At 39.0% G+C, this 18,984-nt stretch overlaps 1 protein-coding gene across 7 annotated transcripts in view; it reads right to left on the bottom strand.

Annotated features, from left to right (window-relative positions):
• The window catches only part of UTRN (utrophin), a 510,071-nt gene that overhangs the window by 120,126 nt on the left and 370,961 nt on the right, over positions 1-18,984 (bottom strand). For all 7 annotated transcript variants that reach the window (XM_066248060.1, XM_066248061.1, XM_066248058.1 and 4 more), the window contains one exon: positions 5,822-5,951. In XM_066248060.1, the coding sequence (XP_066104157.1) occupies positions 5,822-5,951 (130 nt within the window). The remainder of the gene's footprint in view (positions 1-5,821; positions 5,952-18,984) is intronic.

The following is an 18,984-nucleotide window of genomic DNA, read 5'->3' as shown; positions in this document are numbered from 1 at the left end:
GATGGCTCCATGGCTTCCGCCTCAGGCGCTAGAATGGCTCCAGTTGCAATGGAGCAATGCCCCAGATGGACTGAGCATCGCCCCCTGGTGGGCATGCCAGGTGGATCCTGGTCGGGCGCATGTGGGAGTCTATCTCTCTGCCTTTCTGCTTCTCACTTCAGAAACAAAAAAAAAGACTCAGGTTTCTCATCTGTCAAATAGGTGGTAGGAGTACTCACAGCTCAAAGAGTTGTTATAACAAAGTGCCTCGCACACTGTAAGCACCTGATAAATGTTGGCCTGTTAACATCTGTGGTTACAAACATTTCTTCTCTCTTCCTTTTTGGGTGTTGGTTCTTCCTGCATCTAACATTATGTTCATACAGGAGGGAGGGTGTCTGACAATCTCACCAGACCCTGAGCTCAGTGTTACTCAGGCTGAAGGTAGATCCCCCTCCTGGAATGTGCTTGACCTGAGCAAGGGCTCTTCCTCCCTGGTCTGAGTGTATGAGGTAGAAAGCCATGGGAAAGCTAAGAAAATAAAAACCTGTGCAGAAAGGAAGATGTGGAGAAAGGTTTCTGCATGGCCTTCCTGTCCCTGTGACCAGCTGTGTTCTTGCCCTTGCCCTTACTATAATTCGGTTATGGGGGTTAGTACCTTCACTTCACACCTATGATTATAGAAGTTGGGTGTCTGTCATTTACAATAAATGGGTTTCTATTGATAAAGCTGTTATTACTAAAACAACAAAAAAATACAATGTGAAGAAATACCCATTAGTTTTATTAGCCTAATTAGGTTATACAAATTTGGTCTCATTTTATGAGATGCGGGAAAAAATTACTGCTGTCTCTTTAAGGATACCTTAAGTTATATTGAGAATGTAAAAGTAACTTCTACTAAACTATATGCTAATTTCATACTTTTACACATTTAATGATCATGACATTTTATTTGTACAAGTTTGCTAATACTGGCATAAGTGGACTGACATAATAGACTGAAAAAATGTCATTTATTACTTGTTTGTTATACAGTATAATATATGAGATGTCACATAGGCAAAAATTAATCTTAATAATCCACTTTCTAAAATAGTATAGGCATTTGTTAATTAAACATTTAATAGTTAAACATTTAATGATTAAAACAGTACACACTGAATTGAAATATTAACTACTATTGGTATACACAGCCAGCTTTAAAGACCAAAGAGAAAATATGGTAACCCATATGTACTTTTTAATCTGCAAAGATGATTACTATTAACTATTAATCACAGGTACAATCATATACAACTATATAAAGTTGTGTATAAATAAACACATACAAAGCTATGCACATTACACACAACTATAAAAGCATGAACACACTAAATTAACATTCTAGGAGTATTATTTAAATGAAGCAAAATGAAATGAACTACACCAGGCTAGAAGAAAGTAATGTTCAGACAGCCTAGAATAAAATAATAGTTGTAGTTCTAGTAAAGCCTTGACTGGAATACATTTTAAAGACTAAGGGAAAGTTTATGAAAAAAACTATGCTATCCTTTTCGACTTAAAATCAAAAGCTTTCCTATACCTACATATACGATGAATTGTACAATTTTCTAAACATTTTTAAAGATGAAATATTCTATGAAAGCATTAGCAGTTTTATGCTCACGTTGGCTTATGCACCTGCCTGCATTTGTATGTGGTCTGGTAAGAGTGATATAGACCTAGGGCTCTAACTCCCCTATGTAAATCTGACTTTTTAAAAATATTTTAGTTATTTGTTTATTTATTTTTACAGAGAGAGGGATAGATAAGGACAGACAGACAGGATCGAAGAGAGATGAGAAGCATCAATCATCAGTTTTTTGTTGGGACTCCTTAGTTGTTCATTGATTGCTTTCTCATATGTGCCTTGACTGTGGGCCTTCAGCAGACCGAGTAACCCCTTGCTTGAGCCAGATGAGCCCGCGCTCAAGCTGGCGACCTCGGGGTCTCGAACCTGGGTCCTTCTGCATCCCAGTCCGACGCTCCATCCACTGCACCACCAACTGGTCAGGCTGAAAATCTGACTTTTAACCAGAACTGTAGATAATGAACAGGTAAGAAGACACATGTATTCCCTCAAGAGGTTTGGGGGCAAGAGTGGGCAAGGGAAAACTGTGGCTGGGTCCCACAGATGTCTTGCTCTCTACCGTCACTATACAGCTGTGTGGTTTTCAAAGGAATTCCAATTTGGGATTGAGAGCAAAGGGAGGTTGGAAAAACAAGGGAGAAGCCAAGAAACATTTGTGCTGGTTTAAGAGGGTGTTGACACTCAAAGTCAAGAAGGAGCTAAGTCATGACTGGCCTATGAGCAGAGAGAGAGAGAGAGAGAGATAAAAATGAAGAGATGAGTTAGAAGCCAGTCAAAATCCTGGGGCTTAAGGACATCACCAACATAGAATAGCGCTCTATTCCTGGATCTGCCCTACTTCAGCTAATGTCCGTGGTCAGCATCACAATATTTTCTTGGCCTTTATGTTTTTACTTTTATTTTTCAAAAAAAAGAAGGCATACTGTATGATCTGTCCAACTTGTTGAGAGAGTTAGGAGAATAAGAAAGTGGTTTGAGAAGTACAAGAACAATATAAATGATGATGAGAGGTTTATTGTTCTATTGTTCTAGTTTTAACACATAAACCAGGTGATTAAAATCAAATGAAACACAATTCAACTGCAAGAAATGTTGTACACCTTCTAACTTAACAACTTTATATATCAATTATATGTCTGTACAAATGGTGGTGTGGGGGGTTAATCTGGCAAAGCATGCCTGCTGCGATTCTTTGTCAGCAACTAATCATTTGGTTGAAATCGTTTGTTTTTAATAGTATTTATCTTTAGCAGATATTTGAGACAACTCATATCTCAAATACTACTCAGTAATATTATAAAACTCCACAGGATACCATTAAAATAGAAGTATACATATGACACGATAATTGATAATAAAACAAAATGAAGAAAAAAAAAAGAGCTGTAAGAAAAAAGGCATTGGGGAAAAAATCATAGAGAGAAGTATTTACTGGAATAGTTACCTACAAATAAAGAGATGGCTCCATTTTGGTATATCCCTGTAGCAGAGTACACATAGAGTACTCAGTAAAGAAATGCTTTCTTTAACTTAAATTATTTACTAATTTAAAAATATGAATCACATTAAATAATATGATATCTCCTTACTCCATTCCCTCCAATATTGAGTGCCTTAAGCAGCATCACACAAGATAACTAATGTTCACCTGTTCTTTATTTCTGATAGTGACAGTACAGAAGTCATGGAAAGCAACAAAAGTTTAAAAGCTATTATAGATCATTTTCTCTCATTTACTTTTAACAGTAGGTAAAATCAGCCAGCATGACAAAAAAAATATTATCAGAAAAAAAGATAGTTTGAAAATTGCCAATCATTAAAAATATATATAGAGATAGATATATATAGGATATAGAAAAAATATATAGCATATATAATATATAAATATATATAGGATATATAATATAAATATATACATATATAGGATATATATTGATATATATATCTCCTAAAGTTACAGTGATACGACTTTTTCCTTGCACCTCAAATATAGCATGTGAAATCGGGGCTTAGAAACAGCTTGAATGTGCCAGAAAAATAAGAATTGAAAAAGCAGCCCTGGCCGGTTGGCTCAGCGGTAGAGCGTCGGCCTAGCGTGCGGAGGACCCGGGTTCGATTCCCGGCCAGGGCACACAGGAGAAGCGCCCATTTGCTTCTCCACCCCTCCGCCGCGCTTTCCTCTCTGTCTCTTTCTTCCCCTCCCGCAGCCAAGGCTCCATTGGAGCAAAGATGGCCCGGGCGCTGGGGATGGCTCTGTGGCCTCTGCCTCAGGCGCTAGAGTGGCTCTGGTCGCAACATGGCGACACCCAGGATGGGCAGAGCATCGCCCCCTGGTGGGCAGAGCGTCGCCCCTGGTGGGCGTGCCGGGTGGATCCCGGTCGGGCGCATGCGGGAGTCTGTCTGACTGTCTCTCCCTGTTTCCAGCTTCAGAAAAGTGAAAAAAAAAAAAAAAAAGAATTGAAAAAGCAATTTTTTTTAACGCCTTAAACTGACTGACCCCTGAGGAGGAAAATTAATAGCAAAGTGGAGCTATAGTAATGTAGTAACACTTTTTTATTGCTTTGAAGTAGCTTATTATAAAAATGTTTCCTCTATTCTCTGGAAAGTACTGGAAAAGCAAGAAGATGAGAAAAGCAGACTTAAGGTAGACTTTAAATTGGATAAGGTAAGATGAGGGAACTTCTTATTTTTCCTTCCACACTAAAAAAACACACATCTACAATACCTTCTTTCCTGCTGCATTAACTTGGAATGTTTTGCTGGACTTTCCAGAGCCTAATCGGAACCAGACAGCACACAATAAGCTCCTCACTCCTACCTCTGGTCTAGGACAGGCCCTTGACCACCAGGCTAGGCTGACCGACTTCACTGACACACAGCCACTGGTTCCTCACTGCTGAGCTGCTGTGTCTGACGGTCCTGCCCAGCACGGCCACCTGTCTTCCCTGCACCTAATCACGTCCTACCACACCCGACAGTGCTCAGCTCAGGCATACATTCACTCAACAACCGTGTAGTAAGCACCTACTCTGTGCATGTGTGTATGATTTCTGTATAACAGAGTACTCAGAAGGAATAATCCTTCAGAGATAGAAGTATCAATGGGCAGACTGTGGGGGCTGCTGAAAGGTGGAGACTCGACAATGACGTAGGTCCCCAGTAGCCTGAATGGAAAGACAGTGACACCACCCGCGGAAAAGAAAAACCAATGCTAGAACAGACACACATATAAAACTAGGTTAAAAGGTCGAGCAAATCATGGCTTTGCTGCGAAATTATTCAGCTTGAACTGGCACTTCCCTGAGAAAGGCTGAGTGGGAAAATGGCTACCTGTTCAAATGTCTGATCTGGTTCCAGCGACAGAGAAAGCATTTTCCAAATGTACTTCCCTTACAAGTAAAACCGGTCAGGAATCGCACTGCTGGACACGGCATGAGGCTGCCACTCAGGGCTGCTTTTACCATGGGGAGCAAATGATTGAAAACTATTTTGAATGGCCTGTTTATTTTTAAAAAATGCATCAAAATGCTTTTATTGCCAACAATGAAATATCATAATAAAGATATATGCTGGCGCCAAAATTCATCTCTTAAATTTACTAGGCGATTTATTGTTATTTGCTAGTAAGGTAGTTATTACTATGTCGGTTTTAAACCAAAGTACACACATGCTGTAGATTGTTATTTTTAAATTAAATAAATTCTGTTGTGTGCTTGTAAAAGAACATCATGTTAATGTCTTAGTTTAAAAAGTAATCTTGAAAAATAAAGCTTAAAACAATCTTATTTATAGATATTTAATTAGTTCATATATGTACTGTTGCATTTAAATACCATTTTCCTACTTGTAATTAGTTCCTATGTAATTTGTTTAAATATAAGATGTGTAAATTTTTATTTCTAAAAAAAATTATTTTAGTCTCAATGTGCTTTTTAATAAACCAAATTATCTGCAATTAATTTCCTTTTGAAAGGAAATGATAGTGAAGTATACAGCCATTTCATTATTTAAGAAGTTAGACATTTGTTAAATGATAACATTTGTTTCAATTATTTCCAGAAAATAAAATTTAATATCATATTCTGAAATACTGTAAGGAAATTTTAAAATATCAGCTCCTGAAACACTCGGGGGAGATCTCCTACTTGATTCTGCTTGTCTGTTCTCCTCCTCTGTGTTTTTATGGTGCACTACAGAAACTAATCTCACCTGGTTTTGATTGTAGGTTTCTTCTGGGTTCTTCAGGGGCCTCAATTGGCTGGTCAGCTAGGAAAACTCGAGCTTGGTCTATAGCATTCAGGACAGAATACTCTTTCTCCTTTAACTCACGTCTCAGGGCCTTTGCAAAGAGAAGCAAAAATTGAATTCGTCAACTAACGTGTTGGCCAAGTAATGGAACCTCTTCAGTTAGACTACTTCCCACAGCACTTGTCATGGGAGAGGCTAACAACCAACATTTATGCAAAGTCAGAGGTGAAAAATGTAAATTTTACACATATGAATGATAAAACATATGATAAAAGCAAAGAGATGATTCCTGCAGAACTTAAATATGCAAAAAAATAAAATAAAACCTCCCACTTTCCAAGAAATTATTACAGCGTATTTGAACTTACACAAAATGTACTTTTAGGGTTATCGCTACTATAAGATTGCTAAAATATAATAGCCTTTCTAAAACACTCTTTCTAAGAAGTTTGACCGACAAAAACATTATATCCAATGGCACATAAATAGGCCATTTCACAAGTGGTAATGAGATCCTCAGAAGTGTTTCACATTCTTCAGATTCTAGTCAGAAAAAAAATTTAGAGATAGAAACAAATTAAAGTACATGAAATCGAAACTAAAGCAGGGAACACATAAAAGACAGTCTCCAATTAGCTTAAAATATCTTCCATTTCTCATGCTGAGGCATTTACAATTTTTCCCTGGTGAGGATTTTCATACAAATCTACAATTCTTAGAAAAGTTTGTCTTTAGTACTTTTGCTCTTTAAACTAGGGTTAAATTTTCACCCTGCTCCTATGAAATGTTTGATGATTAAGACTCTGATTGGGATTTAAAGACAACAAAACTCAGCCTACGACTATTGCAAGATAAGACTAAAGGAAGATTTTTCTCATGGGCAATTTTAATACTGTGGCTAATTCAAAATTGTTAATATTGTTATTTCCTTAAATTATGCACATAAACACCTTCTGGCTTTAATATTTTGCTTTTAATGCAGCTCCTTGACAACACATTATGAAAACTATTATCTTTTTATTTTCTCCAATATCACACTCTAGTAGTATTTTAGAATCAACACAGTCTTTCCTTCTGAACACAACTGTTGTTTTTAACAGCATTTGACATAACTATATTGGGACAATGAGGTATTTTCTGGCTAAATCCTCATTTTTCACAGTAAACAAAAAGTAAACATTAAAAATTTAGAAATAGCCCTGGTCAGTTGACTCTGTCGATGGAGTGTCAGCCTGGCGTATGGATGTCCCAGGTTCAATTACCGGTTAGGGCACACAAGAGAAGCGACCATCTGCTTCTCATTCCCTCAATCTCCCCCTTCTCTCCCTCTCCCCTTCCATAGCCAGTGTCTCCACTGGTCCAAGCATGGCCCCGGGCACTGAGGACGGCTCTGTTGGTCCCAGTGAGTGCATCAGCCCCAAGTGCTAAAAATAGCTCAAATATAGAGAGGTTGCCTGATGGATCCAAGTCAGGGTACATGCAGGAATATCTCACTATCTTCTCTCCTCTCACTTAAAAAAAAAAATCTAAGAATACTAGAATAGTCACCTGGTGAAAAAACTGGAGCTAACCACCAGAACACTGGTAATGAAGTTGAAAGAGGCCGTCACAGGTGGGGAGGGATGAGAAGAGCTGGTGAGGAACAGAATGAGATGGATTGAGAGAATGTTGCTTTGTTTTTTGTGTGTGTGATAAGTATGATAAATTTTTTAACTTTTAAATTATGATTTTGATTAAAAATTTAAACTAACAATAAAAGTGAACACTGGCCCACAACACAGAAAATATGAGATGAAATAAAACTTCCTCTAAAATACAGGGATAGCATTATGTGTCCTTCTTACAGTATATAGAACCAAAGATTGACCATGAAGCAAGCACATGGCTACAAGTTACAGATCGATTCTCACCTATGAGCCTGAAATGACTACACTGGGGGAAAAGCGACAAGCCCCCACCATCTCTACTTTAGAAATACAGGTTGCAAAGAAGTCACAAGGTGTGACACTCCAGGAAAAGAAGACACTCTTTGGACACTTAAAGTTTCTGATATACAGAAATAAAGGAAATAATAAAAAAATTGGGGAAAAATATTTTTGAACCATAAATATAAATACACATTTGCAGGCTCCGAGTGACTCAATCCTGTAACATAGATTATCGTTAAAGCAAGAAGCTCCAGATGAATGAAATACTCCTAGTATTTATTTCCAAAATTGACTGGAGATATAAAATAATGATATTTGAAATGAAAAAGAGTAGGGAATATGGTAGAAGTATTTCTAAACTTTTTAGTGGTCAAGAGTTATGTATCTCCCAGATCCAAACCCAAGGCTAACCAGGAGATGGGGGAGCAGTAAAGATTATTAAATGATGTTCAAGGGCTGGGCTAGACTCTTTTCTTTTCAAAGGGGAAGTACCAGGAATGTACTTATTGAATGCGAGTTGCTACAAGGAGCTGGGGGAACCTCACTCCGGCTTGCCAAATAGGGTGAAGGATTCATAGACAATACTTTAGGGACTTGGCACAATTGAGAAACCAGGAAAATGCCAATTGGTTGATTCGGTGGAAGGCAGTTAAAAGCTAAGAGAAGACAGAACATAAAGAAATGTGACTCAGAGAAGAAAGAACAAAAGCAGGACAGGACTTGAGCCAAGGACTAGGGACATGTATTTCACAGAGAATGACTCCGGGTCTGATGGAGAAGGAGGGTAATCTGATTCACACGACCTGGATGTATAGAAATCTCTGACTGGGTGTCCTAGGTTATCTCTAGTCCTCGAAGTGTGCTTTGGGTAACACAGATGGAAAAAGGTATTTGTCTGAAAACCATTTTTAGAATTTCAAAAATCCAAATAGAAAGGATGGGGGTTAGGGGGATGACCTGTAAATTTCCCTAGGTGGCTGGAGTTTCATCAATATAACACAGACACTCTCACCATGGACTGTTTCATGGCTGGCAACCGGCTCTGCTGGGAAAGCTCTTTCCCCAGATGTCCGCATGGCAGAGTCTCCCAGCCAATGAGCCTTCTCAGTGACCCCCCCCCACCTGACTTAATGGAGCATTCCACCTTCCTTCCCGCCACCTGGCCCCGCCCCATACTCTGCTCCACCACTTGTGTATTTCCTACCCCTCTCACTTTGCACTCTGCAAGGAAGGTATTTAGCTCGTATGTTGGTTGTTTATTATCTCACTCTCCCACATAAAATATAATCTCCACAAGGCCAAGGACCTTTCTGTTTTTGTCCATGGCACTGCAATAGGCACCCACATCGATGCCCAGGGACCTAGGACAGCTTAGGTGACTCTGCAATGCTTCCTGGCGAAGGCCGTGTCCAAACCGAGTCTTGCAGAGAGAGAAAGGGACTACCAACAGAGGACACTAAACACTGGCAGAATAAGAGAGTGTGACAGTGAGCCCACAGGGAACTACAGACATTCAATGCAGATCAAGCGGCAACAGACAGGTGAAGACAGCCAGCAGGTCACGAAGACCATTGTACAGTGTCCTAAGCACCTACGACTTAACCAGAAATGGGTGCTGGGGAGCCACAGAAGAGCTGGACAAGGGGGGTGGGCAGTGACTGTCAGATTGGCAATTTGTTTTTTAGGATATCATTGTCAGGTCTCCTAGATTCGTAAAAACCAAACCTGGGTCTGAGAAAGCTGCCCAGGACTGGAGAATCTGATTTTCCTTCCTGACCACATTACAGTCCAGCGCTTCATAAAACAATCTGCTCCACACAGGGCGTTTGTCAGGAGCTGTCGCATGAACTCCCTGATTTGCCAAGGTAGGGAGGTAGAGAAGGCAAGCATGGGCAGGTGGGAACCACACCAAGTAAGCAAAAACGCAGGGCTCAAGCTCAGGTGCCAATTCAATGCCCAAATATGCCAGAGGACAGTACACACTTACTATCTGTGCATACTCTATTTTGCAAATTTAATTGTTATTCAATTTGTTCTATTTCAATTATATTTAATTGCATGTCAGAAATGAGCTTAACTTTCAACAGCATTGCACGTATAATCATTTCACCACCCTTTACCTCTCAATTAGACATGAAGAGACCCAGCATTTCCTACCCACCTGGTGAACATTAATGATAAGATAATTAGACTCCAACAGCGTTGTTTTGTATACAGGGCTACAAAGTAGCATCCAGCTTTAGCTTCTGCTATCACGTGACTTATATATGGGCTGCCTTCGATGAGAATAACATAATATAATTGGAATTTTTTCTCCTTTAATGACTTTATATTTTCATTCAAAACAATCCTGTTCTCAGACAATAACAAGTATTGCCCAGGATGTGAAGAAGTTGGAACCCTCATACGTTGCTGGTAAAATGATGAAATGGTATAGCCACTTTGAAAAACAATTTGGTAATTTCCTCCAATGTTAAACACAAAGTTACCATATGACAATTCCATCCCTAGGGTATCTACCCAAGAGAACAGAAAGTATATGCCCACATAAAAACTTGTACAGGAATGTTCACAGCAATATTATTTATAATAGCCAAAATGTGGATACAACTTAAACATCCATCACTTGGTGAATAGATGAATAAAATGGAATTTTATCCAGCAATAAAGATTAAACACTGACACGTTACAAAATAGATGAATCTTGAAAACATTATGCTAAGTAAAAGAAGCCAGACACAAAAGCCCATTACTATGAAATGCCCCAATAGGTAAGTGTACAGAGACAGAAAGTAGATTAGGGGTTGCTTAGGACTGGGTTGAAGGCCGGATGGGGCAGTCACTGCTCATGACTATAGGGTTTCTTTTTGGGATAATGAAAATGTTCTAAAACTTGATTATGATGATGCTCATATGACTTTGGAAATACACTGAAAGCCACTGTGCTGTACACTTTAATGGTGTGAATTTTGTTATATGAATACTATCTCAAAATTATTACTACAATAATTGTTCTTTCTAAAAAAAAAGTGTTGTAAGTAAACCATTTATTTTCTAACCTCTATCTACTCACATACAAAGTAACAGCTCATCTCTATGTTTAGTATATTCTCTCCTCAGTGTTTCCAGAACATTTTGCATTCCTAACACAGTTCATCCTAATATATTGTCAGTTCTTCCAAGGTAAGGCTCGTGTCTTAATCGGTTGAAGTTCTCCTCCATGCCTGTCTAGATAGATATACGGGATGGGGTTAACGTGGGTGTACAGGTAAGTGCAGGAAACACAGAGTGTATTCTCATATTATTATTTATTGATTATTGTGTTATTTTACATATGAACAACTGTAAACCTATGTTTGCCCTACCCTATATATAAAAAGCACTCAATATATGTTTGGGAAATAATAAATAAAAGAAAGAATGCTTTCAGAATCAAATATTATGTCGACTCTCAAAATGTGATCCAGCAAAATATACCAAAGTTCCCTAAATCTCATTATCATAAATTGGAATACCTATTGAATTCCAATTAGCTCTGGATTTTTTGAACTATCTACTTTGCAAATTATTGGTAAATAACTTCCAGAGGCAAAGTTAGTTTTCTCCTGTCATCTGTCAGCTAATAAGTACTAAGTGTTTCAGTTTGCTGTTGATCATTATTTTATGAATAGAAAATATCCCTTTCTCTCCCTAAATAAACAAGGAATTGATCTTACTAAAAAAAAAAGTGGTAGGAGTTCATTGGCCCCTTTTTACCATATCCTACTATAACTGCATAGGGCATAGTTTAAAATAGTTTCAAAACTATTGCAGTGATTAGACTGAAGGTTATATTTGTTATCACCACTGTGTACCAAACCCATCTAAAAAATTACTAGTTTGAAACAATGATGACTTATTTTTCATGATTCTGTGGGTGGACAACTTAACCAGCACAAGAGCTGGTGTCGCTAGAGATTACTCCAGAGGCTGTAGTCATATGTGGCTTGGATGGGGTTGGAAGTCCAAGATGGCCTCACTCACATATCTGGAAATGATTGCTGGGTAGTGGTCAGGGCACCTCGCTTCCTCTACAATGGTCTCAAGTTGCCCAGTAGGCTAGACTGGGCTTCTTCAAAGAATGGTGAGTAGCACTCCCGAAGGGCAGAGTGGAAGCTGCAAGATCTCTTACGGCACCAGCTCACAGCTCAGCCCCACAAAACTTCCTGCAACGATAGCGATGTTTGGAAATGATGCTATCCAATATGGTAACCACTAGTTGCTTATGGCACATTTTGACCTTGAAATATGACTAATACAACTGAGAAACTAAACTTTCCATTTTATGTCATTTTTAACTGATTTTAGTATGAATCAGGGTTACCATTTAAGTCATCACAGTAATAGGATTTGCACAACACTTCTACCATATTCCATTGTTTGAAGCAAGTCATGAGGCCAGCAAAGGTTTAAGAGAATGGAGAAATAGGTTGTGTCCGTCAAGTCATGGTGCACTTTTGACTGGTCACTGGAAAGCAACAAAGGACGATAGAAAATGTGAAATCTGCACCAAATAAAAGGAAAACTCTCCCAGTTTCATACCTATTCAGTGCAGTTCGATGTGGGCTCACGCACAGATTTTTTAGGGCTCCTTAGGTATAGTAGTTTGGGGAGAGCAGGCATCCCCAAACTACGGCCCACGGGCCGCAATGCGGCCCCCTGAGGCCATTTATCCAGCCCCCACTGCACTTCTGGAAGGGGCACCTCTTTCATTGGTGGTCAGTGAGAGGGCCACTGTATTTGGCAGCCCTCCAATGGTCTGAGGGACAGTGAACTGGACCCCTGTGTAAAAAGTTTGGAGACCCCTGCTACAGACTCGTCACTGACTGATGGCCTACCAGAACGGGGATTCTCCACCAAACTGCCGGTTTCCTTCAACTGCTGATCCCACCGAGTAATGTTATTCCTATGTGGTGGCGCTTTGTTATAAACGCGCTGATATTCACGTTGCATTTTGGTCACGGATTCGAATTTAGCGAGCCACAGAACACACTGAACTTTCCTCTGTACCGTCCACATCTCGACTGGCATGGCTGTGGGCTGCTCTGCTGTATACACGGTGTTACGTCATCATCTGTGTATGCGCACATGCTGCCACATCATCCTCCAGAAACTAGGAGGGTTTTCCTTTTACTTGGTGCAGATTTCACATTTCTATCGTCTTTTGTTGCTTTCCTGTGACTGGTCAAAAGTGCACCATGACTTTACGAACATACTGTATACTGTCTCTCTTGATGAGGGGAGCAGCAATGGTCCTGTGCACAGGGCCTCAATACAGAGAAGCCTGGTTCATTATCTTAGCAATCTACCACACAGGAGGAGGGGGGAAAGGAGGGTTAGGGTCGGTGTGGGGTTAGTAAGTCTCACAATGGGCACAGAGGTATCTCAGAGACAGTGGTACTGGAGGAAGTTCTCCATACAGCAGACATCTAGCTCAGTTGCTGACTCAAGCCCTGGCCATTACCCTGAACATGCTCTGTGTGGCAACCTGTCACCAAGCTGGTGCTCTTTGCATTCTAGCACCTAAGTGGAAAGAGCCTCAGTCCTCCTCTAGAAAGATACACGTAAAATGAAGCATTGTCTAAAGCACAGGATCAGTTTAACAAGGAGGAAGATACAAGCCAATTTCAAAAAATAAAATTGAAATTACATTTCAAAAGCTGTATGCTCTAAGGTATTTAATACAAAGGAATACAGTCTCCAATACATCCAGAGTCAAGAATAATAAATGGAGAGCCCATGACTTTCCTAAGACTATAAGAAATGTTCAACTTCTCTCCCATCCTATGATGCCATAAGAATATAATAGAATTTTCCAACAAAGAGTTCCACCGTAATAAAAAATTTAAAATTAATATTAAATTCATACAATTTATTAAGAAATACAGCAGGCACAAGAGAAGACAGCAATTACTAAGCCATGATCCGCATCCTTAAGGAGTTTATACTAGTCTAAAGGGGAAAGAGGAAAGAACAGTGCTAGTGAGGGTGTAGAAAGTGCCGCATAACTGAGACAGGTATAAACAGGGTCGCGGGGAAACACACAGGAGGCGGGACGGAGGTCGCAGCAACCTGTCCACAAACACATGAACTGTGTATGAAAAGGAAGCTGGAATTAGATGAAAGGTAATTGAGAGAACAGCAATTCAAGTTAACAGACGAAACAAATGAGGAAATCCAGTCTCTCATTGTTCTCTCTTTCAGTGGCTTCGGCATGTTCATTCAAACCAAACAAAGCCCGGGAATGCCAGTTTAATGAAGGCTGGATTTAAATGCCACAGTCGAATGAAATAAATAAATCAAAAACAGCTAAAGACTGTATGATTTACACACAGGAGGGATGTAAAACTGAGAATCATGGACGCAGATAAAAATGAAGTGGTTGCTGGGGAAAGGGGGTTGGAGGAAGGGGGTTGGGAGGAGGGGAGTGAAGAGGGACAGGCATACGGTGACAGTAAAGAGAGACAGACATATGGTGACAGAAAGTGATTTGACTCTGGGTGATGGGCACACAACGCAATCCACAGTTCAAATGCTATAGAGATGTTTACCTGGAACTTACATGTACTCTTACTGATCAATATTACCCCATTAAATTTAATTTCCTAAAAACAGAAAAACCAAATACCAAAATTTAACTAATCAGAATCACAGTTTTCCTTCACAACGATCTCTAGGAGCCCAACCTTAAGCCGAGCTGACTTTCCTGACACTTCTCTGCCCCTTTCAAACCCAGAGTGCTGCCTGCTATCCTATCACTTGCTAAACAGCAAAATAAATCACTCCTTATTCAACTCTAAGTGCCTAAGGAGAGATCTCAATGATCCTCCTGTCATGGCCTGGGGACAGTTCTCCCCACCTGGCACAGCTCAGTGGGAAGAGCAGGGGATTAAGAGTAAGAAGGTATAAAGAAGTGACTGCCGTGGCTTAAGCCAGAAAGTCTCAAGTCCATCGGCTGCTCTTCGTTCTCACCAGGAACATGGCACCAACCCAGCAAATGGCCGTAATATACCACTGAAATGAACAGTGCGAGTCTCTCAGTAGAAAGCAGGGTCTGAGAGATCCTGGAGGAAGGAGGGAAATCGGTGTCGTCCTATTCTTTCCTACTGGCAACCTGTCATTCACACTGGACGGAGCTAAGGGCAGAAGCTGCGCGGATAGGTAGGTGTATACTACATCCTGCTGTTTTCTCTGCTTCTTAAATTACAACGGTCTCCTCCTCCTGCTTTAATCTTAAGCCATCACTCAAACTGTATATCAAGTGCCAAAATTCACTGGGAAGCACTGTCTTAACGTTTCCTACAAAATATTAAAATTATAAATGAATCAGATCCTTTTGCTCTCCTACTTAAAACCCTCCAATGGTTTCCTGGTGCACTTAGAACAAATTCTAAACTTCTAACCAAGATCTGGATCTTCCTTGTGCTCCAACCTCAACGACTAGCGCATCCTAATTTCTATCCTCAGAGTCTTCATTTCCATCCCTAGGATATGCCAAGCTTTTTCTGTCTCGTGGCCTTTGTAATTTTGTGTCAAACCTCCAATGGCTGGCTCCTTCTCATTATTTAGATTGCAACACTCAATACATGTATCTGTTAGGTGAATGAATGAAGAAATACGTAAACTTTAGAGACAAGGTGGGAATCAAGGGAGGAAATTCCTGAGGAATGTTAGTGGCTCATATAAACCTGGTCGGTAGAAGAAATTGGCATGAAATAGCTCTGAGCAGCAGAGCAGGGAAGTAGTCATCTCCTCAGGACACAATATCTGTGTGCTTGCTCATCAACGTCACTCACCCTCACTGGTCAAAGTCAAAGAGATCCAGTAGGGTCACCCTTCCTGATCTTCAGAGATCTATCGCCAAAACCACCTGACCGTAGTAGAAACACCATCAGAGTCCTTCGCTCTCCCTCCTCTACACTGCTACAGCTCTTGGCATCTGCTTTGCTGATGCATTCACCACACGTGCCCGTCCTGGCCTCCCTGCAGGCCTGACTCCTACATCAGACGGACCCCTCTCTGAAGACTCACATCTACGCCCCAGAGGGTTCATGAAGACTCCATGTATTTGAGTATGAAAGAATAAGGAGACATTTAAAAAACTGTTTTCTAGTGTAGAAAAACCAGATAGAAATTTACAACATCCTTACCCACCATGAGTCCTTGCGTTTGCCCCATAACTTCTCTGTATGTTAATAAAAAATCTCTCCAGCCCTGGCCAAGTAGCTTAGTTGGTTAGAGCATCATCCTAACACGCCAAGGTTCCAGGTTCAATACGCGGTCAGGGCACACACAAGGAACAACCAATGACTATATAAATAAATACAGTAACAAACTGATGATTCTCTTCCTTTCTATCTCTCTCCCTTCCTCTCTTTCTCAATGTAAAATGGCCTGGTCTATGTCGCAATGGATAGAGTGTTGACCTGGAACACTGAGGTCACCATTTCGAAAGCTGGGCTTGCCCAGTCAAAACATACACAGACAAGCAATCAATGAACAATTAAAGTGAAGCAACCATGAGTTGATACTTCTTGTTTTGCCCTACCCTTCTCCTCTCTCTGTAAAATCAATAAATAAAATCTTTTTAAAAATCAATGTAAAATGGATACATAATAACAAAATGTCATTCTACTTACTTGCACAGGTGAAACAGTGAATAGAAACAAATTTTGAAACTACTCAGTGTTGTAGAATAACTAGTTATACAGCTAATACAATGTCTCATCATTGTTCTCTGAAACTGAATTTCTCTGCTCAGCCTCTGCATTTACAAATGGAGGAAAGTTCTAGCTATTCTATCTACAATTTGGATAACCAATACCTGTAAGTACCCAACCCACCATTATTAGCAGGAAAAACTGAATTTTCCTCTTCAAAGGGACAAATTATTACATTATAAGAAAAATGGAATTACATGGTCTTCCAAGATGAAGCCAAAGTGCTTGTTAAGCATAAAACTGAGTTGTAAACCTCCTCTTATGTCACTTTCGATTTTTAGATAGCAAACAAATAAATATAGCTCCTCTTACCAGAATAAAATAGTAATGTAAACTTCCTAGGTAAAAATTATTATCCAGATCACATCATACACCCTAATTTGATATAAATGCAGAATTTCTTCAATTAATTAGTTCCACAAATAATGGACCACTTTTTCCCTATCCTTCTAGGTGCAACTAAATCAAAGCATCCAATCGGTTTACCTCTTCCTTCTCTTTGGGAGAGAAAGTTGAGTCAGACATCTGATATCCTAAGCCCACTCTCTAAATCCCCATACTTACATAAAATACAAGCATTTCAATGCAAAAAATATATAACTTTCACCAGAAAGGGGGAAAAATGAGAAATCACAGGCAAGGATGCGGTGAAACTTCACTTTCAGACATTGCTGGGGGCAGAAAACTGGTTCAGTCATTTGAGAAAGCAGGTTGGCAATATATCAAGAGTCATTACCATGTGCATATTGTGTGACACAAGAATTTCACCTTTGGGGATATAGCCTAAGAAAATAATCCAGAAAGAAAATACAAACATAAAACTTTTCATTATAACATTATTTATGATAAATAAAAATTGAAACCAACTAAAGTAACTAATGGAAATATATATATTTAGGTTCACTAATGCTACACTAGAGCCATTATGTAACCTTGCAACATTATTGTAATAATGACTACATATCAATGTGAAGAAGTAGGTATGGCTTATATCTTTGTGAAAAAGACAGGACAAAAACCTATATATTCTACTAAACCTGTGTAAATGGTGAATATGCAAAAAATATAATGCAACATGAAAATGCTTGTATTGATAAAAAATAAAAAATTATGGCATTTTTTGTTCTTGATTTTATAAAACCTATATTATTTCCATAATTTTAAAAAGATTATACTTTTAAGAAGGAATGAAAAATGGAATCAAATTCATTTATCATTGAACATATTACTACTTTTAAAGAACAGCATTATTATGAAATGCAACTATTTTTGAGAAGCAAACTTTCATTAACAATCATAAGATTTTTCCTTATGTTTTATTTCTATGATGTCTCTGAAGCTAGATTTATTTTTAAATTGGCATGCATGACAACATAATTACTAAATGAGAGAGTCTATGTGTCTAAGCTGCTCCCTAGGTTTGCTAGAAATCATAACTCCTCAAGTTTCCAGGGAGTCACATTTCTCCATAAGAGAAGCATAAACACTGAGGGAACCTGGCAGTATTTAGCACAAAAGGGTAAAGTGATAAGCTATATTTTAAATGCTATCTCAGCCATCAAACACATGCCAATTCTTTTCCCCCTCCTACAAAAATCTTTCTAATTCTTATTATAAATAATTTAGGCAGTATCAAGACAGGCAAAAGATAACCTCTGAAATTGACTACAATATTAAAGCATAAAAAGTATAATGGTGTTGATTAATTTTCTTACAACTTCAAGGATGTCATGTAATTGAAATTATGTCTAGCTCTTGAGAAAAGATTGTTGCTTTCCTTTTTGCCAGCTACTAGCTTTATTAAAGATTAGGCTATTTAAAGTAGAACTATTATCAAACTGTAATATGCCTTCAAACATGAATAAGTAAAAAGGGATTAAAGAAAGATAAAAAGGAATGCTCATACCAAAGGACGTGTTATCTTTGGGTATATTTCATTCATTCAACATTCAACAAATGTTTTTTTAGGCATCTAGAATGCTAGGCATAGACAAAGAGACAACATAAAATAAGTAGTTATATTAGGTGATAAGTTCTATAGAAAAGAAAAAAGCAGAACAGGATTAGAGTGGTTAGGAATACTAGGAAGGAGGTTACAATTCAAATAGAGGCAAGTGGATAGACTTCATTGGGAAGGTGCTATAGAGCAAGCATTTGAAAATAGTGCCATTAACCATGTGGATATCAGGGAAAGAGAATTCTTGGCATGGAAGACAGTGTGCATGGAGCTGTAACTGAAGGCACACCAAGAAATCAGAGTGGCTGAAACTAGGTTGTAAGAGAGAAAACGTAAATGAGGTGAGCAAGGTGTGAATAGGAGGAAGATCAGATTGTGTTGTGTCTTAAAAACCATTTTAAGGACTGTGGATTTTATTCTGAATTAGACAGAAAGCCACTAAAGACTTCTAATTTATTTGAATAGAAATATCCTGGATAT

The sequence above is a fragment of the Saccopteryx bilineata genome, chromosome 12, assembly GCF_036850765.1.
Source record: "Saccopteryx bilineata isolate mSacBil1 chromosome 12, mSacBil1_pri_phased_curated, whole genome shotgun sequence".
Lineage (NCBI taxonomy): Eukaryota > Metazoa > Chordata > Mammalia > Chiroptera > Emballonuridae > Saccopteryx > Saccopteryx bilineata.
Note: the sequence above shows the minus strand (reverse complement) of the source record. Positions and strands in the feature narration are given on the sequence as shown.